The 22,553-nt window shown below is 41.1% G+C and overlaps 3 protein-coding genes, 1 long non-coding RNA gene and 1 pseudogene across 5 annotated transcripts in view; 3 read left to right on the forward strand and 2 right to left on the reverse strand.

Moving 5' to 3' along the window:
- Positions 1–540: 540 nt before the first annotated feature.
- The window catches only part of LOC149049901 (fibroblast growth factor receptor-like), a 49,932-nt gene continuing 27,919 nt past the window's right edge, over positions 541–22,553 (reverse strand). Inside the window, exons 2-6 of the mRNA XM_089195575.1 lie at positions 3,582–3,733; positions 3,115–3,435; positions 2,505–2,846; positions 1,881–2,041; positions 541–1,193 (exon numbers count right to left, since the gene is read on the reverse strand). Of these exons, the coding sequence (XP_089051701.1) occupies positions 2,533–2,846; positions 3,115–3,435; positions 3,582–3,708 (762 nt within the window). The 5' untranslated portion in view covers positions 3,709–3,733 and the 3' untranslated portion in view covers positions 541–1,193; positions 1,881–2,041; positions 2,505–2,532. The remainder of the gene's footprint in view (positions 1,194–1,880; positions 2,042–2,504; positions 2,847–3,114; positions 3,436–3,581; positions 3,734–22,553) is intronic.
- Positions 7,262–22,553, forward strand: part of LOC149049902 (uncharacterized) — a 46,731-nt pseudogene continuing 31,439 nt past the window's right edge. The window contains exon 1 of the transcript XR_016182381.1: positions 7,262–7,334. The product of XR_016182381.1 is annotated as an uncharacterized LOC149049902 (transcript). The remainder of the gene's footprint in view (positions 7,335–22,553) is intronic.
- On the reverse strand, positions 7,823–19,691 carry LOC149049903 (fibroblast growth factor receptor 1-like). Its single transcript, XM_089195591.1, has 6 exons — positions 19,443–19,691; positions 16,978–17,130; positions 16,467–16,787; positions 15,857–16,198; positions 9,150–9,310; positions 7,823–8,445 (listed from the first exon to the last, which is right to left on the reverse strand). The coding sequence occupies exons 2-6, from the start codon at positions 17,102–17,104 to the stop codon at positions 8,383–8,385; spliced, it is 1,014 nt and encodes a 337-aa protein (XP_089051717.1). The 5' UTR covers positions 17,105–17,130; positions 19,443–19,691; the 3' UTR covers positions 7,823–8,382.
- LOC149049904 (uncharacterized) lies at positions 9,929–15,791 on the forward strand. Its single transcript, XM_089195532.1, has one exon. The coding sequence runs from the start codon at positions 10,158–10,160 to the stop codon at positions 15,414–15,416; it is 5,259 nt and encodes a 1,752-aa protein (XP_089051658.1). The 5' UTR covers positions 9,929–10,157; the 3' UTR covers positions 15,417–15,791.
- On the forward strand, positions 19,671–22,128 carry LOC149049905 (uncharacterized). Its single transcript, XR_016183466.1, has 2 exons — positions 19,671–20,731; positions 21,166–22,128. It is a non-coding gene; the product is annotated as an uncharacterized LOC149049905 (long non-coding RNA).

Raw genomic sequence — 22,553 nt, forward strand, 5'->3', positions numbered from 1 at the left:
GACAACAACGCGAGAAGACCTGGGAAAGAAGAAGAGGGAAAGGAGGAAAAAAGGTAGAAAAGGAGATTGGAAGATAAGCAAATAGAGGAGGTTATTTTTTTCGTGTGCTAAGATTATCTCGCGTCAGAAGGCCCCTTAACAACACTGAATGCTGAACGACCGTGTGCTAATTCAAATCCACTCCATAAATGGGGTTGGTTGGTTGCTAACCTAGGTCTTTTTCCCACATCATCGCTTTCGGAGTTTGATATAAGCTTTATATGGGGCAGCGGTCGACAGCAGTCGATGATGCTGACAAAATCATCAGCTGCTCTACTGTAATTAGAAGTCATCTTATGTTTTTTCGTTTGGCGCGAAAAACAGTAGACTGAAGGCACTGGCTGGCACTACAGGGAGCACCATCCCTGATCAACGCTATCAAGGTAAGACGAACTTGTAATTAAACAATTGATACAAGGGAAGGAAGATCCACAAACACCACTTTTGATTGCAGCTTAGTTGCTTATGGTTCACTTGTACTCTATCACTACTTCCAAAAACTAACAAGGGATCAATGTTAATTGATTCTACTTGTACCTACTTTACAATATTTATATTTTGCTAAAAATATTCTATTATTTTAAATATTACTATTTCTAACACTAGAAATTTAATTATCAATTATCTGATAGCATCTTTTTCTCTAATGTCCTGTGTATCACTAACATCGCTAACTCTTGGTTATCCTTATGTTCTGGATTGTTTCTTTCTAACCAGCAGATGAATAAATTAACCTCGTCTATCAGGTATGATCATGAAAAGAGGCAAATCTCAAAACACTACGAAGGATCCATGAGTTCGTCAAATTATGTGCAGAGTTTAAATTGCAGTAAATTTACTCTCAGAACCACGGAAAAGTCGATGATTTACAGTAAGTCAAATGCAAGCAGTAAGTCTTTTTCAATCAAGAATTGATTGTCTTTTTCGATCAAAAGAAAACGGTCCTGGCACTTTTGTGATACGCTACGACTCTTACGGGAACTAGGAAGACCTGGGTATTAGTGTATCCATATGCACGTACAGCAAACTAACTCAAACAGATAAGCACTAGGATTCTGCATACGATTCCAAGACGAGAGAGAAACTTGAAGCTACTTGATCTGTTTAAATTTGTTCATTTCCTGCTCACAGTCGTCTGCAGAATGGAAAGTGATCTGCCAACAAATGGAAAAGCGTAGAGTATTCATTATTGAGAGCATAGAAAGAAAGACTTACTCAATATTGAGAATGTAGGCGGAGGGACCTCTCTCGTAAAATTGAGAATCTATTATATAGTGTTAGCTCAACCATAGGCTGCTTTTGCATATTTTAAAACCTTAAAACGCTTAGAATCACTGAGCGGACTCCGCGGCTCCCTTACAGGAGGAGGATGATTTGGACGAAACTTAACTTCCTAAAGTGAAGAACATCGTTTGAACTCCTCTGTGAGTTTCTCAGGGTTTTCTTGAAGGAGTAGAAGGATGATCGAGAGCTTAGTTAGTGCATTTACTATTAAGAAGGAGGGTAAGGTTTGACCATAAACAGGGGATTACATGATTCCCCGAGTTCACATTCCCTTTTTCAGCGGTCAGCACCTGTCGTTCCGATAAAAGGGTGCCGAGAGAGAAAGCTTTAGGAACGTAATTTCTATTCCTAATCTTAACGAATTGCGTTTGTTGGTTCCTACAAAAGATACAGTGATTCTACATTCTATTTGACAATAAGGGTGGCGCGGTGAGGGGGGGGGGGGGGAGGGGGAAGGGAGAAGGCATAGTGGGAAGGTAGGGTGTACAACGATTTGTCAAAAAAGATGGCCTCTTGATTTGGAGAAATTAAAGAGATATTTATACATTAAAACTTACCTTTCCACGGCGTCTGATAGTTCTGAACCAAAACCCCACACATATTCCACCAATGAAGGTACCGATGAAGGTAGCAATTATAGCGTAAGATAAAGTGGAGAAACTAATGTGGGGGGAGGTTGAGCATTTTTCCTTTTCTGACTCTTGGTTTATTTTGGATTCTAAAAGGGAAGTGACAACAAGACATGCTTACTGTGGTGAAAGTATTTCAGAGGATTAATTAAACCGAAAGACTAACCAGTACTTTCTGACAACTTTGTGCAAAGATCATCCAGTTTCCGTTTCTTCAGTAGGCTCACTATGAGTATGAACTACTACCATACATCCAGCCCACTTAGTACGCTGGTAAAGAGAAGGCAAGTTACACGTGCACGCGAGGGCCGACACCCGTAAGTTCTCGCCCGCGCTCATTGTCATTAAATCACTCGCGCTCAGTGCCTCGACATCCTCATATGCAGGGTAGTGCGTCACCAACTAATTAGGGCCCCTGAAGCAGAATAAATTTTAGCCTAGGGTTGGACTAAACAGAGAGAAAGAGTGAGAAGTAAAACATTTCTTTGCAATGTTTATTGGCCAAAGTCAACTGCATAAGGCTAAAATTTCCAACAATGTAAGGAGTCTTACCTAACTCTTTTATGTACAAGAAGGCCGCTTACGATGTCCTCTCACCAGCACTGTTGCTTGCAACGCACTGATATTTGCCATTATCTTCTATCTTCACTTCCGTTATTATCAGCTGACTGTGATTATTTTTGTCATCTGAAACAACGCTGGCTCTCACATTGGATGTTACTGCATATGAATTGTTGTTCTTCATCCATGAGATGGCTGGTGTTTGAAGACCCATGGCAGTACAGTTAAAAGTTACATTGGAGCCAATGAAAGCGCTTTGGTTCTTTGGGTTTTCAACGACCTTAGGAAATAGAAGATGGGGTGCCTTTGTCGTCTCAGGTGGACTTAAGTTTTCTGCAAAATAACCAATCAATATTACTATGGCAAGTAAGTGGAAACTGTGGGGTGAGGGGGGTAGGGGAAGAGAATAATCTTGAAAAGCTTGAATAAATGTAATTTGCAAAAATATCCTGTTTTTCACCTACACTATTGCTGATTTTCGTACCCACCTTTGCTATTTTATTGCAACAGCCTTTGATGGAGATAGCGAAAAGAAATAACTACGATAATAAATATTTACCTTGCCCAAATTTATTTGTGTTAGGAATAATCTGATTCTTACCTTTAGGGAGAATTTCAATGGATTTTCTTCTGCAGTATCCAGCATAGTCATTTTCTGCTTCACAAGTGTAGTTCCCGAAGTTTTCTACGGTCAGATTCTTAAGAATTAACAGACATTTCAGTTTCTTTGCTAGTCTTGAGTTTTGGCATTTGACTCCAACTGGTCTCCCATGGGGATCATACCACTGAATATACTTGACCCATCTCCTGGGAAGAAGCACGTCTTCATCCCTCGGTCGCGCTTCACAGGTCAGATGAATGGCTGCTCCGATAGGTTGCGTGGGGTCTGGCGGACTTGAGAAGATTTTAACTTCAGGTATTACTGGACAAGGAAAGAAGTTTATGAGCCACAAATTTGTAAAAACCTGGCTTATCATTAGCAAGTTGGCGGAACATAGAATTCAGTGCGAACTCTCACTGTTGATTATATTCACAAATGAAAAAGACCTGGGTAATAGTAATACTTACCAGATTTGGTGTTACATGTTGCAGCATCGCCTGTGACTGACAAGAACTGCAGTAGAGAATTGGCAAGAAGAACTTGTAGCAGGATAACCTTTGTTGTGTCTCCTCTCCAGAATGTGTTAACCATCATGATATGCTGTCGAATAGTTTTGTTTCTGGTTCAAAAGAAAGGAAAAAAGGAAAGAACTCCTTGTAACTACAGTTTTCATACTGGGTGTCTTCTTAATGTGCGGCCCTGCACGTACTTTTATTTTAGAAGATTACATTTATAACAAATATCTTGGTACAAGGGCCGTATGCAATGGTGCGAGCAGAGCTGGTAAAAGTTGCACGAGCTTGTGTTGGTCCTTGCAAGATTAAATGTGCAAGAAGACATGATAAAAAAACCAAAAGTGCAATATATGTGATAAAATTTGCTGAGTTTAGGCGAGGCGGATGGGAAAATATTTGGTCTATTTGGTTGGACCACTGAAAGGCCACATTAATTTTTGGAATTGCTTGATATATCTAAACAAACATCTCATATTCGTAGGAAGTTTGAAAGAACCTTTGAGTGTCGACAACCGAGCGATATTAAAGTATGCTCAAGCTCGAAGAATCTGTCCACCAAAAAGCCAAATCAATATTAGGAATCGCTTGACATTTCTAAACCAACATCTGATATTCTCGAGAAATTTTGGAAGAACCTTTGAGTGGAAATTCTGTGAAAATTTCTGACAGCTGGGCATTAAGTCACATCGTTTTGAAATACAGCTATTGTGTGTTTTGATATCAAAAAATGTTAAATGCCACCGATCATTTGTGATAAGTAGAAAACGTCAATCGTTATATATCGTTAGTGCTAGATTTAGCGTAATCAGTGAACTGGAGCACGGCAAAAAAAATTATTCACATTTCTATTTCGAAATGAACAATGCTTTCATAAGTAAGCTGGGACGTAAGTCTGATGCAGTTGAAGAATGTAAGTACATCAATCTGCCCGCGAGTTCGTACGGAAGGAAGCAAAGATAGAGCTCTGTCCAATAAATATGGAGTTCTTTGTCTTATAGGAAGGTTGTTGACGTAATGATGGACGTTGAAGGCATCGGAATTCACAAAGAAGTCAAGAGAGGATGTTCTCATGAAAGGCATACGTATGGAAATGATCCATTTCGGAGAAATGCCAGGATATTAAGCTAAGGCAGATGTCTTTTAAAATGAACTTTGCAACGCTTTTGCCTGTTATCGAGATGGGTGGTAAGGCTTGAAATATTAAAACAGATCTAAATCAGTAAACCTAGGAAAACGTCCACTGTAATTTTCGAATGGTTCATTGTTAGGTGCTGAATTGTCAGTTGAAGACTGGCTTACTTTCAACTCGCGTTCGCCAGGTTTATCGCCTCGCAACTTAGCAACCCGAATGGCTATGACTTGTAGCGACTTCGTCCTTGATGGCTGCCAATCGCTCCCTATTTTTTTGGTGTCTTTTTGAGTCGGATGTCTTTTCTCTGAATTAAAACCGGTCCTAAATGTTGTCAATGGTCAAAATTAGCTGAATCGTATGCATTCCCGGACAGGCTAAGACGATTTCAACGGCTCCCTCAAGGGATGATGATCGAATTAAAAATTCTTTGAATTCATAATCTATCGATAACGTGGTTCGGCCGAGTGAAGATAAAATGTCATTGCTACTCATATTATTAAAGAAAATACCATGTTAGTTCTTTCTATCCGCCGCAGACTTTGTTTGGGCTGACGGTAAACCAAAGCATACAAACACAAGTTGACAAATTTTAGTTTTTGCTTTCCGTTCAAATTTCATAATAAGACCGATAACATTTCTGTTTAAAATGTGGATGCGTTTAGCAGCTGAACATTCGGCCACCGTCATATTTATTTTAGCTGGCAGAGGCAAAGTAAGAACTTTGGCATGTAAAATATTTTTAAAAACCTATAACGTTGTCCTCTAAGTTAACCTTGACCCTTGTAAATAGCTTGAAACAAATTTAATAAGGAGGAAACTTCTAAATATTATTATTAAAATATTATTTTAACGATTCGGTGACGATATTTAAATAACCCCTTCATTGACATTTCCCTGAAACTAAGCCGGTCTCTAAACTCAAATCGAGTGAATTGGAAAATGAAGTTAAATACTTAGGCGAAACGTGACTTCTCAACCAGCACTTCTGAAAAACTACCCTTGAAAGCATTTTCATGTTGTAGCCGACCAAATAACAATAATTTACCCGTATCAACTCGTCCAAACTCTCCTGCAAGCTGTTCCCCAATGTGGTGTTTCGGCTGAGTTAGTAGCTCATCTTCCTGTGGCAGCTCGGAGTTTTTATAGTGTGCTCCTTCCAGCTGCTTGCTTTTTAACTCGTGAATTGCGCGCATGCGCAATTCACGAGTTGTAGATATGATGTGGAGAATGGCACTCGCTCGCTCGCTCGACTGGTCGATTCCTTTAAACTTTTTTTCGACTTTAGGCTTTTTAGTGCATTTGATAGTTTTGGCTGGTAATAAACAAACGAAGTTGCGACTTTTGTTGCTAAGAACAGTGGTGAGGTGAAAAAGAAGCCAATAATAATCTTAAAAGAGTTTATTTTTTTCGTTTTAGTTTCAACAAGCGGCGCTAGCGACTGGCAGGCGTGCGAGGATTCACACTGAAATAAGAAAACAACCCTGTTTTTCATAAAATTGTAATTTAGAATCCTTGAACTTGAAAAGAATCCGAAGATTCATTGAAAATATTACTTACTTCAAAGCGCTCGGAGTCTACAGGTGTTCAAAAGCTTTTTCTGTTATGGCGTGAGATTGGGGACAAAATCGATCATTACATTTCGTATCGTGTGTTTTTTCTGCGTGAAGCAACAGAAGGTGCCGGCGACTGACCAAATTACAGGTTAACGAGAATAATCAAGTAACACCAAGACAAATAATTTTGGCTACCGATTTTCAGGGAATTTTTAAAGAACAATTTTCTTTTAAGTTTCAAGACAATTTGAAGATTCAAAATAAATACTACGTACTAAAATGCGAAAGTTATACTCTACCAATTGATAAATAGGCCTGAAATGAAATTCTATCTTGTTTTTGATTATACGTTGCCTAGCACGTGACCAAAATCTACCCAGGTGGAAATCCAAAATGACGGTGGCAGTCTGGGCTTAGTTATATTACTCAAAACCCGTTCCCGTTTGTCTCATTTGAGGGACAGAGGGAATAGACAGTAAATTTCACTTTTCACCCACATTTATTTCCAACCTTTTCTTTTGAAGCAGAAACAAAAATGATATATGTTTAAAACATATGACATCATCCACCCTTGTCAAATGTCATAGCATGATCATTTCAATTGTAATGCCTTCTTATCCCAACTTTACTTTGTTTCTTTGCTACATTAGCGAACACTGAGCTACTGCTCGTACTCTAATATAAATATGACAATCAACCACAAAATTCCATAAACCAGATAACGTTAACCATAATCCAAAAAATCATGTAAGTCATCTGTCAATTCACAAGTTTGCTTACAGAGCACTTTGTTTTGGCTGTCTGAATCAGACGCCATCTTGAATTTGACCATATATGGTCTGGTGCCCTAATCTCTTTTTCAGCTCTTTTTGACAGCTTTTACTTAGGTAGTAAAATGATTGGTAAAAGGTACCCGGAGTTACTCTGGTTTTGCTTGCTCTCTCACCATGACAACGATTCACCATGACAACAACGCGAGAAGACCTGGGAAAGAAGGACAAGAGGGAAAGGAGGAAAAAGGTAGAAAAGGAGATTGGAAGATAAGCAAATAGAGGAGGTTATTTTTTTCGTTTGCTAAGATTATCTCGCGTCAAAAGGCCCCTCAACAACACTGAATGCTGAACGACCGTGTGCTAATTCAAATCCACCCTACAAATGGAGTTGGTTGGTTGCTAACGTAGGTCTTTTTCCCACATCATTGCTTTCGGAGTTTCATATAAGCTTTATATGGGGCAGCGGTCGACAGCAGTTGATGATGCTGACAAAATCATCAGCTGCTCTACTGTAATTAGAAGTCATCTTATGTTTTTTTCGTTTGGCACGAAAAACGGTAGACTGAAGGCACTGGCTGGCATTACAGGGAGCACGATCCCTGATCAACGCTATCAAGGCAAGACGAACTTGTAATTAAACAACTGATACAAGGAAAGGAAGATCCACAAACACCACTTTTGATTGCAGCTTAGTTGCTTATGGTTCGCTTGTACTCTAGCACTACTTCCAAAAACTAATAAGGGATCAATTTTAATTGATTCTACTTGTAGCTACTTTACAATATTTATATTTTGCTAAAAATATTCTATTATTTTAAATTTTACAATTTCTAACACTAGAAATTTAATTATCAATTATCTGATAGCATCTTTTTCTCTAATGTGCTGTGTATCACTACCATCGCTAACTCTTGGTTATCTTTATGTTCTGGATTGTTTCTTTCTAACCAGCAGATGAATAAATTAACCTCGTCTATCAGGTATGATCATGAAAAGAGACAAATCTCAAAACACGAAGGATCCATCATTTCGTCAAATTATGGGCAGAGAAAAAAAAATGAAAGAAAGAAAAGAGAAAGAAAAATCGATGATTTACAGTAAGGCAAATGCCAGCAGTAAGTCTTTTTCGATCAAAAGAAAACGGTCCTGGCACTTTTTTGATACGCTACGGCTCCTACGGGAACTAGAAAAAGACCTGGGTATTAGTGTATTCATGTGCACAGACAGCAAATTAACGGAAACAGATTAGCACTAGGATTCTGCATACGATTCCAAGACGAGAGAGAAATTTGACGCTACTCAATCTGTTTTAATTCGTTCTCTCCCTGCTCACAGTCGTTTGTAGGATGGAAAGTGATCTGCCAACAAATGGAAAAGCATAGAGTATTCATTATTGAGAGTATAGAAAGAAAGACTTATTCAATATTGAGAATGTAGGTAGAAGGACCTCTCATTAAATTGAGAATCTATTATATAGTGTTAGCTCAATCATAGGCTGCTTTTGCATATTTTAAAACCTTTTCGAAAACAAAAACGCTTAGAATCACTGAGCGGACTCCGCGGCTCCCTTACAGGAGGAGGATGATTTGGACGAAACTTAACTTCCTAAAGTGAAGAACATCGTTTGAACTCCTCTGTGAGTTTCTCAGGGTTTTCTTGAAGGAGTAGAAGGATGATCGAGAGCTTAGTTAGTGCATTTACTATTAAGAAGGAGGGTAAGGTTTGACCATAAACAGGGGATTACATGATTCCCCGAGTTCACATTCCCTTTTTCAGCGGTCAGCACCTGTCGTTCCGATAAAAGGGTGCCGAGAGAGAAAGCTTTGGAAACGTAATTTCTATTCCTAATCTTAACGAATTGCGTTTGTTGGCTCCTACAAAAGATACAGTGATTCTACATTCTATTTATTTCTACATTCTATTCTACAATAAGGGTGGCACGGTGAGGGGGGGGGGGGAAGGGAGAAGGCATAGTGGAAAGGTAGGGTGTACAACGATTTGTCAAAAAAGATGGCCTCTTGATTTGGAGAAATTAAAGAGATATTTATACATTAAAACTTACCTTTCCACGGCGTCTGATAGTTCTGAACCAAAACCCCACACATATTCCACCAATGAAGGTACCGATGAAGGTAGCAATTATAGCGTAAGATAAAGTGGAGAAACTAATGTGGGGGGAGGTTGAGCATTTTTCCTTTTCTGACTCTTGGTTTATTTTGGATTCTAAAAGGGAAGTGACAACAGGACATGCTTACTGTGGTGAAAGTATTTCAGAGGATTAATTAAACCGAAAGACTAACCAGTACTTTCTGACAACTTTGTGCAAAGATCATCCAGTTTCCGTTTCTTCAGTAGGCTCACCATAAGTATGAACTAATACCATACATACAGCCTACTTAGTACGCTGGTAAAGAGAAGGCAAGTTACACGTGCACGCGAGGGCCGAAACCCGTAAGTTCTCGCCCGCGCTCGTTGTCATTAAATCACTCGCGCTTAGTGCCTCAACATCCTCATATGCAGGGTAATGCGTCACCAATTTATTAGGGCCCGTGAAGCAGAATAAATTTTACCCTTGGGTTGGACTAAACAGAAGGAAGGAGTGAGAAGTAAAACATTTCTTTGCAATGTTTATTGGCCAAAGTCAACTGAATAAGGCTAAAATTTCCAACAATGTAAGGGTGTCGGAGACTTTGATTCGTGCGTGACACATGTCAGATGATGAGTGCGAACATTGAATGGTTTACATAATTAACGCAACCTTGAATGACCCTTTTAAATCAGTACTCGGCAACAACCAATCAAAATGTAGAAAATATCGTATAAGAGAGTGATTTCTTACAAAATTTGCAGAGTAGCTTTTTACACACCTGATGTAAATAAGCGAATACGAGAGCGAAATAAAACAGTTTAATTGAGTCTCGTTCGTCAGAGTTCTATCCTTAGTAAACAGGACAAAGTTTACAAAACGTGGCACCTCCGGCAACGCGACAATTCTGAAGGATAACAGTAAGGACAACTGTTGTGAGTATAATTTTAGTCCTGATTTTCCGCCCGTGCGAAGATTGCGGAGATGGAAGCGACTGAAGTGAATCTAGATATCAAAGTAACACAGCTTAAAATGAGCATTGGTAAAACGAACACCATCGTAGAAACAGGGAAGTCAGAAGCGATCGAAAGACATTTGTCCACCCTGCGGTCCCTCAGTAAAGAACTAAATCGAATGCGGATAGAAGTAGAAGCGACAAAACTAGGTGCGAAAGAAGAAATTGCCGACATCGAGGCGTGGAACAGCGGAATCGACGCACAACTGGAAAAAGCGGATTGCGAAGTGGATAAAATGTGCACGTGGATCGACGACCGCAAAAGAGAAGCAGAAGCAATTGTCAAGCAAGAAGAACTTAAGTTTCACAAAGCGAAGATAGAGATGCAGGCAGAAATCCAAGTTGAGCCACACCACCAACAAGCGACGACGACGCCAAGCGACATACAAGCCAAGCTGCCTAAACTGATGATAACGAAGTTTGACGGTACCTATATGGACTGGCCACGATTTTGGGGACAGTTCACAGAAGCAATCGATAAAACGGGCGCTCAACCAATCACGAAATTTACCTACCTTAGAGAACTACTGGATGTCAAAGTGAAAAGAGCAATAGAGGCGTTGCCCTTCACGGCTGAGGGATACAATCGGGCGAAGAGTATCCTAAGCGAGAGGTTCGGAAAGGAGTCAGAAATCGTCAAAGCTTACATCAAAGAGATTCTGGATCTCCCCTCAATATCAAGCCCAAACCCGAGAAAAATTGGTGAATTTAGCGAAAAGCTAACGTACTGTGTGCAAGCCCTGCAGACACTAAACAAACTGGAACAAGTCAATGGGGCGGTGTCTATGACATTAGACAAATTGCCAGCGATCCGCGGAGATCTCGTCCGGACCGACCCCGACTGGGAAAGCTGGGACTTTGCAAATCTTTCAGAAGCAGTTCGATTGTGGACCAGGAGAAATCCAATGGATATAAACCAGCGTGAGCGTGAGCAAGAACAGCAATCAACAAAACGGAACTTACGCCAGCAAGCAAGAATTTACCACACACGTCGGGACGCCGATGGTAAACCCCGCTGTTTGCCTTGCGTTTACTGCGGCGAAGATCACAAAGCCATCGAATGTACAAGAGTGACACATGTCGCTGATCGCAGACAAATTTTATTAAATAAACGTTTATGTTTCAATTGTGTGTCTGGGAACCACCGCGCGTTCTATTGTCCGAGCAAATCAGCCTGTCAACGCTGCCATAAGCGTCACCACACGTCGATTTGTGACACACCAAACCCGACAAGCCAAGTTAACCAGCCACCAGCACATGGGGTCGCTTTGACAACAAACCGAACTGGAGAGGGTCTGTTCCCAGTAGTCATCATAGAGGTCAACGGAATTAAATGCAGAGCGCTAATCGATTCTGGAGCCGGCAGTTCGTACGTGTCGGCAAAGCTGATCGAACTACTTCGCGTAAAGCCAACCGATGTCCAGACAAAAACAATCGATATGCTGATGTCCTCCAAAATTGCCAAACTCGAAGTCTACGATCTCGAATTAAGATCTGTCAACCATCAATTTTCGCTGTCCGTCAAAGCTACCAAAGTGAACAAGACAGAGTTGTTGTCTATTGAAAACCCTAATTATCGCACGCTAATTGAGAAACACCCACACTTGAAAGGCGTAAATGTTTACGATGATGACACAAAAGCGTCTCTTCCGGTTCACGTGGTGCTTGGCAGTGGGGAGTACGCCAGAATTAAAACGGAAACAAAGCCAAGAATTGGACAAGAGAATGACCCTATCGCAGAACTCACTAAATTCGGATGGTTTCTGATGTCCCCGGGAAAGGAGTTTGACAAAAACACCATGCTTCTCACCCAGACAAGTCAAAGCAACTACGAAGATCTGTGCAGATTGGACGTTTTGGGATTGCGTGACATAGCAGATCATGACCAGTCGGTAGTATTTGATGAGTTTAAAGAACGCCTAACACGCTCGCCAGAAGGCTGGTACGAGACCACCCTCCCATGGAAAGCTAACCACGCAGAACTGCCCTCAAACAAGGAAGGTAGCTTAAAACGACTCAAGAACCTCAGTAGAAAACTTCAACGCGAGGAACTGACGGCTCAATACGACGCGATAATTCAAGAACAGCTGGCAGAAAGCGTTATCGAAAAGGCACCCCCTGTTTCACAGCCACAGAAAGAGTTCTACATTCCTCACAAGAGCGTGATTCGCAAGTCCGCTGAAACTACAAAGATGCGGATCGTCTATGACGCCTCTGCCCGAGCGACACCCGATTCACCATCACTGAATGACTGTCTGTACCCAGGGCCTACGCTGCAAAACAAACTATGGGACGTTCTAATTCAGCAGAGAGCCTACCCAGTTGTCCTCGCGGGAGACATTAAGAAAGCCTTCTTACAAATCCGGATTCACGAGAGTGAACGAGATGCCCTCCGTTTTCACTGGCAGACAGATTCGGACTCAGAAGTGCAGACATTCCGGTTCACGAGAGTACTCTTTGGACTCGCCCCCTCACCCTTTCTACTAGGTGGGGTTCTTGAATGCCATCTCGATACCTGGGCGGAGAAATACCCGGAGGAGGTAGAGCGGCTACGCCGAAGTTTCTACGTAGACGACCTGTTGACAGGCGGTCAAGACGTACAGCAAGCAAAAGCACGAAAGGAGGTGACGCAAAAAATTATGAAGGATGCCACATTTGAGTTACACAAATGGCACTCGAATCATGCACAGCTGGAAGATGACACCCAACCTGCACAAAGAGAGGAAGTTGCCCAGCCTACTTTACGTAAAAACAGCGCCCAAGCCACATCAAGCGAAGATCAGTCTTATGCAAAACAACAGTTACTAGTCAAGCCAAGTGAGTCAAAGCTATTGGGCGTAAAATGGAACAAATTCGAAGATACTATCGCCGTGCAGTTCCCAAGCGCGAGTAGTGCACCGACAAAACGTGAAGTACTGGCCAAACTAGCGAAAGTGTACGACCCCCTTGGCTTAGCGTCCCCCATTACACTGCAAGGGAAGCAAATCTACCGAGAAGCGTGCGACTGCAAAGTATCATGGGACGCACCTATCCCAGAGAATCTGAAAATACGCTGGCAAAGGTGGGAGCAGTCACTTCCGGCGGAAGTAACCACTCGAAGACCCTTAGCGCCTTATCAACAACCAGTCATCTCCGCTGAGCTACATGTGTTTGGGGATGCGTCAACTTATGGGGTTGGAGCAGTGGTGTATTCAGTCGTACGCCAAGAAGATGGAATCACTCAAACCCTGGTTGCAGCAAAAGCAAGATTAGCCAAGAGAGAACTAACCGTCCCCAGGTTGGAGTTAGTCAGCGCTCACATGGCTACCAATTTAGTCATCAACGTAAGAAACGCTCTAAAAGAACTACCCGAACCCATGATCTACGGTTGGCTGGACAGCACCGTCGCCCTCCACTGGATTGTAGGAAATGGTCAGTACCGACAGTTCGTCTCTAACCGCGTGCAAAAAATAAGACAATACCCACAGATCCAGTGGAGACACGTGCCCACTACCGATAATCCAGCGGACCTGGCGAGTCGAGGAGGCCAGGTAACCAACGCAGAGCTTTGGTGGAATGGCCCAGCGTGGCTACGTAATCCTGAAATGTGGCCAGAGAACCCGGTTACCGTGAAATCCGAAACCTCAGAAGAAGAGGCAAAAGTCATCCGAGAAGTGCTAAGCCTAGCAAATGAGAAACCTGAACAAGAACGGAACGTGTTCGACGAACTCCTAGAACGCCATGATTTACGCCGAGCTCTTCGCATCCAAGCTTGGGTGCGACGGTTCACCACTCACAGGGTGCGCAAGGGACCTCTTACTAGCGAAGACATTCAAGAGACTAAGAACTGGTGGATAGAAAGAGTCCAGTCTCAAGATTTACAGAAACCGCACTTTGAACAGACCAGGCAGAAACTCAACCTCGTTTCCAATGCAGATAGAATTCTCGAATGTCATGGGAGAATTCAAGGAAAATACCCAGTGTACCTGCCAGCAGACGCCGTGTTTACGAGGAAGCTTGTACAGAGGATTCATGTCGAAACCTTACATGGAGGTGTGGCCCTTACCATGGCAGCGATTCGTGAACAGTACTGGATCCCAACCCTGAGACAGCTAGTGAAGTCTGTGCGATCTGCTTGTTGGGGCTGTAAACGTTTCATAGCTTCACCCTTAACAGTACCACCCCCTGGACTACTGCCTACAGACCGTACAGATGGTGGAACAGCCTTCGAAGTTATTGGCACGGATTTTGCTGGTCCTATCAAGTATAAACAACGCAAGAAGGGCGAGGAGAAAGCTTACTTGGTTATCTTCACGTGTAGCCTGTCCAGAGCCGTGCACCTAGAATTATTGTCTAGTCTAGAGACAAGCAATTTTATTACCTGTCTTAAACGCCTCATCGCTCGCCGCGGCAGACCGCGCGTTATCTACTCAGACAATGGAGGCACCTTTATCAAGGCTGCGAAATGGCTTCGCCAATTGCGAGGAGATGAGCGCCTCCAAAGTCTCCTTGAAGATTACGACATAACCTGGAAATTTAACTTAAGCCGGGCGCCTTGGTGGGGAGGTCAATTCGAGCGGTTGATTGGAGTCGTAAAGTCCGCCATGTACAAAGTCATTGGGGGAGGTGTACTTACTTGGACTGAGCTGAGCGAGGTACTGCTCGACGTGGAAACACAAATCAATCGACGTCCATTAAGTTATGTAGAAGATGATGTCGAGCTACCAACACTTACACCGTCAACATTCCTGTTTCAGCGAACGAGTCAGCTGCCAGAAGAGAAAACAGGGAGGATCAAAGACCTGGACCTACGCAAACGCGCTAAATACCTCAGGAACTGCAAGAACAATCTCTGGAGGCGGTGGCAGAGAGAATATTTAACAGCTTTAAGGGAGCGGCACAACCTGACACACAAAGCGGCCAAATTTCAGCCAAATGTTGGAGATGTCGTAACTATAAAGACCGAAAACAAGAATCGTGGGAGTTGGCCACTGGCGATAGTAAACAAAACCTATCCCGGGAAGGACGGAATCATCCGCGCAGTTCAACTCAAGACAGCAAACGGCATGTTAGAGAGGCCTGTTCAACACCTGTACCCTCTTGAGCTAAACTGCGACCAGGCTTGTGAGACACATGCAGACACTCCCACAGCAGATTTGAACCCAAACGCACTAGTTTTCAGGCCGAGACGGGATGCTGCAGTTGCTGCCAGAGGCCGAATCCAGGACCTTGCTGAAGATGAACAATGAATCACAATTTCCTTTTCACTGAACTTCAAAATTGTGAACTTAATTGAAACGTTTGATTTATAGAGAACTTTTTCGTTTAGTTGAATTCGTTAAGTCTCCTAGGTGAATGCACCCTTGCACGCAATGTTGCATGGGGGAGTGTGTCGGAGACTTTGATTCGTGCGTGACACATGTCAGATGATGAGTGCGAACATTGAATGGTTTACATAATTAACGCAACCTTGAATGACCCTTTTAAATCAGTACTCGGCAACAACCAATCAAAATGTAGAAAATATCGTATAAGAGAGTGATTTCTTACAAAATTTGCAGAGTAGCTTTTTACACACCTGATGTAAATAAGCGAATACGAGAGCGAAATAAAACAGTTTAATTGAGTCTCGTTCGTCAGAGTTCTATCCTTAGTAAACAGGACAAAGTTTACAAAAAGGGAGTCTTACCTAACTCTTCTATATACAAGAAGGCCGCTGACGATGTCTTCTCACCAGCACTGTTGCTTGCAACGCACTGATATTTGCCATTATCTTCTATCTTCACTTCCGTTATTATCAGCTGACTGTGATTATTTTTGTTATCTGAAACAACCCTGGCTCTCATATTGGATGTTACTGCATATGAATTGTTGTTCTTCATCCATGAGATGGCTGGCGTTGGAAGACCCATGGCAGTACAGTTAAAAGTTACATTGGAGCCAATGAAAGCGCTTTGGTTATTTGGGTTTTCAACCACCTTAGGAAATAGAAGATGGGGTGCCTTTGTTGTCTCAGGTGGACTTAAGTTTTCTGCAAAATAACCAATCAATAGTACAATGGCAAGTAAGTGGAAACTTTGGGGTGAGGGGGGTAGGGGAAGGGAATAATCTTGAAAAGCTTGAATAAATGGAATTTACAAAAATATCCTGTTTTTCACCTACACTATTGCTGATTTTCGTACCCACCTTTGCTATTTTATTGCAACAGCCTTTGATGGAGATAACGAAAAGAAATAACTACGATAATAAAAATTTACCCTGCCGAAATTTATTTGTGTTAGGAATAATCTGATTCTTACCTTTAGGGAGAATTTCAATGGATTTTCTTCTGCAGTATCCAGCATAGTCATTTTCTGCTTCACAAGTGTAGTTCCCGAAGTTTTCTACGATCAGATTCTTAAGAATTAACAGACATTTCAGTTTCTTTGCTAGTCTTGAGTTTTGGCATTTGACTCCAACTGGTCTCCCATGGGGATCATACCACTGAATATACTTGACCCATCTCCTGGGAAGAAGCACGTCTTCATCCCTCGGTCGCGCTTCACAGGTTAGATTAATGGCTGCTCCGATAGGTTGCGTGTGGTTTGGCGGACTTGAGAAGATTTTAACTTCAGGTATAACTGGACAAGGAAAGAAGTTTATGAGCCACAAATTTGTAAAAACCTGGCTTATCATTAGCAAGTTGGCGGAACATAGAATTCAGTGCGAAAAATTCCCTTCTTGGATGAAGTGTCAACAATTAAAAAAATAAAACTGTCACTGTTGATTATAGTCACAAATGAAAAAGACATGGGTAATAGTTATACTTACCAGATTTGGTGTTACATGTTGCAGCATCGCCCGTGACTGACGAGAAGTGCAGTAGAGAATTGGCAACAAGAACTTGTAGCAGGATAACCTTTGTTGTGTCTCCTCTCCAGAATGTGTTAACCATCATGATATGCTGTCGAATAGTTTTTGTTTCTGGTTCAAAAGAAAGGAAAAAAGGAAAGAACTCCATGTAACTCCAGTTTTCATACTGGATGTCTTCTTAATGAGCGGCCCTGCACGTACTTTTATTTTAGAAGATTACCTTTATAACAAATATCTTGGTACAAGGGCCGTATGCAATGGTGCGAGCAGAGCTGGTAGAAGTCGCACGAGCTTGTGTTGGTCCTTGCAAGATTAAATGTGCAAGAAGACATGTTAAAAAACCAAAAGTGCAATATATGTGATAAAATTGGCTGAGTTTAGGCGAGGCGGATGGGAAAATATTTGGTCTATTTGGTTAGACTACTGAAAAGCCACATTAATTTTTGGAATTGCTTGACATATCTAAACAAACATCTGATATTCGTAGGAAGTTTGAAAGAACCTTTGAGTGTCGACAACCGAGCGATATTAAAGTATGCCCTAAGAAGAGAAGAAGAGAACTGTCCACCAAAAAGCCAAATCAATATTTGGAATCGCTTGACATTTCTAAACCAACATCTGATATTGTCAAGAACTTTTGGAAGAACCTTAACGGCGGAAATTCTGTGAAAATTTCTGACAGCCAGGCATTTAGTCACATCGTTTTGAAATACAGCTATGGGGGGTTTTTTAAGATAAAAAAAATGTTAAATGCCGCTAATTGTTTGGAAAAAACAATTAGCGGCGTCCTCCCATGGGAGACCAGTTGGAGTCAAATGCCAAAACTCAAAGAAAACGTCACATCGTTTTGAAATACAGCTATTGTGTGTTTTGATATAAAAAAATGTTAAACGCCGCCAATCGTTTGTGATAAGTAGAAAACGTCAATCGTTATATCGTTAGTGCTAGATTTAGCGTAATCAGTGAACTGGAGCCCGACAAAAAAATTATCCACATTTCTATTTTGAAATTGACAATGCTTTCATAAGTAAGCTGGGACGTAAGTCTGATGCATTTGAAGAATGTAAGTGCATATATCTGCCCGCGAGTTCGTACGGACGGAAGCGAAGTTTCCTTGTACCGTGTAGTTAGAGCTCTGTTTAGTAAATATGGAGTTCTCTGTCTCTAGTAAGGGTGTTAACGTAATGATGGACGTTGAAGGCATCGGAATTCACAAAGGAGTCAAGAGAGGATGTTCTCATGAAAGGCATACGTATGGAAATGATCCATTTCGGAGAAATGCCAGGATATTAAGTTAAGGCAGATGTCTTTTAAAACGAACTTTGCAACGCTTTTGCCTGTTATCGAGATGGGTGGTAAGGCTTGAAATATTAAAACAGATCTAAATCAGTAAACCTAGGAAAACGTCCACTGTAATTTTCGAATGGTTCATTGTTAGGTGCTGAATTGTCAGTTGAAGACTGGCTTACTTTCAACCCGTGTTTGTCAGGTTTATCGCCTCGCAACTTAGCAGCCCGAATGGCTATGACTTGTAGCGACTTCGTCCTTGATGGCCGCCAATCGCTCCCTATTGTTTTGGTGTCTTTTTAAGTCGGATGTCTTTTCTCTGAATTAAAACCGGTCCTAAATGTTGTCAATGGTCAAAATTAGCTGAATCGTATGCATTCCCGGACAGGCTAAGACGATTTCAACGGCTCCCTCTAGGGATGATGATCGAATTAAAAATTCTTTGAATTCATAATCTATCGATAACGTGGTTCGGCCGAGTGAAGATAAAACGTCATTGCTACTCATATTATTAAAGAAAACACCATGTCAGTTCTTTTTATCCACCGCAGACTTTGTTTTAGCTGGTGGCATAAGGTAAACCAAAGCTTACAAACACAAATTGACAAATTTTAGTTTTTTCTTTTCCATTTCAAATTTCATAATAAGACCGATAACATTTCTGCGGGTGAAACAAGACGAAAATGTTGAAACTGTTCAAAATGTGGATGCGTTTAGCAGCTGAACACTCGGCCACCGTCATATTTATTTTAGCTGGCAGAGGCAAAGTAAGAACTTTGGAATTTAAGATATTTTTAAAAACTTATAACGTTATCCTCTAAATTGTCCTTTACTCTTGTAAATAGCCCGAAACAAATTTAATAAGGAGTAAACTTTTTGAAGTTTCTAAATAGGTTACAACTGAAACGTAATACCAGAGAAAGTGTATAAAATTCTTTTAACGATTCGGTAACGATATTTAAATAACCCCTTTATTGACATTTCCCTGAAACTAAACCGGTCTCTAAACTCAAATCGAGTGAATTGGAAAATCAAGTTAAATACTTAGGCGAAACGTGACTTCTCAACCAGCACTTCTGAAAAACTACCCTTGGAAGTATTTTCTTGTTGTAGCCGACCAAATAACAATAATTTACCTGTATCAACTCGTCCAAACTCTCCTGCAAGCTGTTCCCTAATGTGGTGTTTCGGCTGACTTAGTGGCTCATCTTTCTGTGGCAGCTCGGAGTTTTTATAGCGTGTGTCGCGGAATCAAGAGGACTGTATACTTCTTTGTTTTCTAAACGCGTTTATTTTCTTCCATCACTCCTGACAATCTGAACATACTAACACTCTAACGATCTAATACCAATCTACCCTTACAATTCAGTGCTTCTTCGTTTTACAGTTCTAGTTGCGAAATAAAGTAATTTTCCCACAATCACGAGTTCAGTAAATTCCCAATCCCAAAGTACTGTAATATACCCTATTTTAGTTGCAATTTCACAATAACACGTTTCTTTCCCTTATTTAGTTCACTGTACGCATGCAAATCAGTGTTGAACTTTGTTTACAACGTTGTGAAATATCATGTCACGAAATCTTCCTATTCGCGTTACGATCATTCTAGTATTTCGTTACATTGTGTGACAATTCATAACATTTATCATTAATTATAAAGAAATCGTTCTCGACAGCGTGCTCCTGCCAGCCGCTTCCTTTTTTGGCTGTCTGAATCAGCCGCCATCTTAAATTTGACTAAATATGGTCTGGTGCCCTAATCCCTTTTTCAAGCTCTTTTTGACAGCTTTTACTTAGGTAGTATAATGATTGATAAAAGGTATCCGGAGTTATTCTCGTTTTGCTTGCTCTCTCTGTCTAAAAAGAAAACGCGAGAAGACCTGGGAAAGAGGGACTATTATTTATTATTACTATTATTTAGGGAAGATAAGCGAATAGAGGAGGTTATTTTTTCGTGTGCTAACATTATCTCACATCAGAAGGCCCTTCAACAACACTGAATGCTGAACGACGGTGTGCTAAATGGAGTTGGTTGGTTGCTAACTTAGGTCTTTTTTCCACATCATTGCTTTTGGAGTTTCATGTAAGTATTAGTCGGGGTAGTAGTCGACAGTAATCAATGGTGCTGACAAAATCATCAGATGCTTCACCGTAATTAGAAGTTATTTTATGTTTTTTTGTTTGATACGAAAAACGGCACTGACAGGTTTTCTTGTATCGTGCTTTGCGCTCTGTCATGGTGAATCTCTGGCGAAGCTTGAGTCTTTTCTGTAATCTCTCAGGATGGCGAGACAGAGAAGGCATCTTACCAGTCAATTTAAGTTGAGACACGAGATTAGATGCAACTGTCGCGAGAGCTGAGTGAGATGATTTGGATCGAAGACAACTGACGGAAGGCAGTTAACGCCAGCTCTCGGGAAATGAGGTATGCTCACGAGTGATAAGAGAAGGACCATTACGAAAGTGATACAGATGGGGAGTGGGGAGATTTTTTAATTACCTAAGAATGACGATATTTGCGAAAATGCTAAAAGACAAGAATTACGCTCAGGACTAATTACTTTAATAACAGTTGCTAGAAAATCCACAAACACCACTTTTAATTGCAGCTTAGTTGCTTATGGTTCACTTGTACTCTGGCCCTAATTACAAAGATTAACAAGAGATCAATTTTAATTGATCTCTTGTTAATCTTTGTAATTAGGGCCAGAGTACAAGTGAACCATAAGCAAAAAAAATTCTATTATTTAAACATTTACAATTTCTAACACTAGAAATTTAATTTTCAGTTATCTGATAGCATCTTATTCGCTAATGCCCTGTGTATCACTAACATCGCTAACTCTTGGATATCCTTAGGTTCAGGATTGTTTCTTTCCCATCAGCAAAAGAATAATTTAACCGCGTCTATCAAGTATGGTCATGAAAAGAGGCGACTTTGAAAACACCGCGAAGGATTCATCATTTAGTCAACCTGTGGGCAGAGTTAAAAATTTAAAAAAATTGCATTAAATTTTCTCTTGGAACTAAAGAAAAATCGATGATTTACAATAACGCAAATGCAAGTAGTAAGTCTTTTTTGATAAAGAATTGATCGTATTTTTCGATCAAGAATGGATCGTCTTTTTCGTTCAAGAATTGACAGTAAAATTAATAGTAAAAAACTGAACGTTCTGAATCTGATCCATAGAAGAGAGAGAAATTTGACGCTAGTTGAACAATTGAAATTCGTTCCTTACAGTCGTTTGCTGTATGGAAAGAGATCTGCCGACAAATGGAAAAGCATAGGGTATTCAATATTAATAATATAGAAAGAAGGACTTATTATTCAATACTGAGAATGTAGGTGGATATAGGCTGCTTTTGCATGTTTCAAAACCTTGTCAAGAAAAACGCGCTTCGCGCTCCTTCAGGGTTTTCCTGAAGGAGTAGAAGGATGATTGACAGCTTGGTTAGTATATTTACTGTTCAGAAGGAGTGTAAGGTTTGACCATAAACAGGGGATTACATGATTCCCTGAGTTTACATTCCCTTTTTCAGCGGTCAGCACCTGTCGTTCCGATAAAAGGGTGCCGAGAGAGAAAGTTTTGGAGACGCAATTTCTATTCCTAATCTTAACGAATCGTGTTTGTTGGTCCCCAGAAAAAATCCACTGGTTCTGCATTTTAGTTGACAACAGGGGTTGCACGGTCAGGGATGCGGGGCGGGGAGGGGGAGAAGGTATGATAGGTGTGGTGTGCAATGAATCGACCATCTAAAAAGATGGCATCTTGATTTAGGGAAATTAAAGAGATATTTATACATTAATTAAAGCGTACCTTTCGACGACGTCTGGTAGTTCTGAACTAAAACCCCACACATATTCCACCGATGAAAACACCGGCGAAGGCGGCAATTATAGCGTAAGATAAAGTAAAGAAACTTATTTGGGAAGAGGTTGAGGATTTTTCCTTTCCTGTTTCTTGGTTCATTTTGGAATCTGAAAGGGAAGTGACAACACGATATTCAAACTGTGTTTAAAATATTTCATAAGATTAATGAAACCGATAGACTAGCTTGTACTTTCTGACAACTTCGTGTAAAGATCATCCAGTTTCCGTTTCTTCGGTGGTCTCACTATGAGTATGAACAACTACCATACATACTTCTCAATTACTGAGAAGGCAAGTTACATGTGCACGCGAGGGCCGACACCCGTAAGTTCTCACACGCGCTCGTTGTCATTGGATCACTCGCGCTCAGTGCCT

The sequence above is a fragment of the Pocillopora damicornis genome, chromosome 2, assembly GCF_964200805.1.
Source record: "Pocillopora damicornis chromosome 2, jaPocDami1.2, whole genome shotgun sequence".
NCBI lineage: Eukaryota > Metazoa > Cnidaria > Anthozoa > Scleractinia > Pocilloporidae > Pocillopora > Pocillopora damicornis.

Excerpts from the sequence above, each read along its gene's own strand:
- LOC149049903 (XM_089195591.1), bottom strand. The coding sequence starts at position 17,104 with ATGATGGTTAACACATTCTGGAGAGGAGACACAACAAAGGTTATCCTG. Across the intron at positions 16,199-16,466 it reads CATTGAAATTCTCCCTAAAG|AAAACTTAAGTCCACCTGAG; the intron begins GTAAGAATCAGA and ends GTTATTTTGCAG. Across the intron at positions 8,446-9,149 it reads CTATCAGACGCCGTGGAAAG|ATCACTTTCCATCCTACAAA; the intron begins GTAAGTTTTAAT and ends ATTTGTTGGCAG.
- LOC149049904 (XM_089195532.1), top strand. The coding sequence starts at position 10,158 with ATGGAAGCGACTGAAGTGAATCTAGATATCAAAGTAACACAGCTTAAA.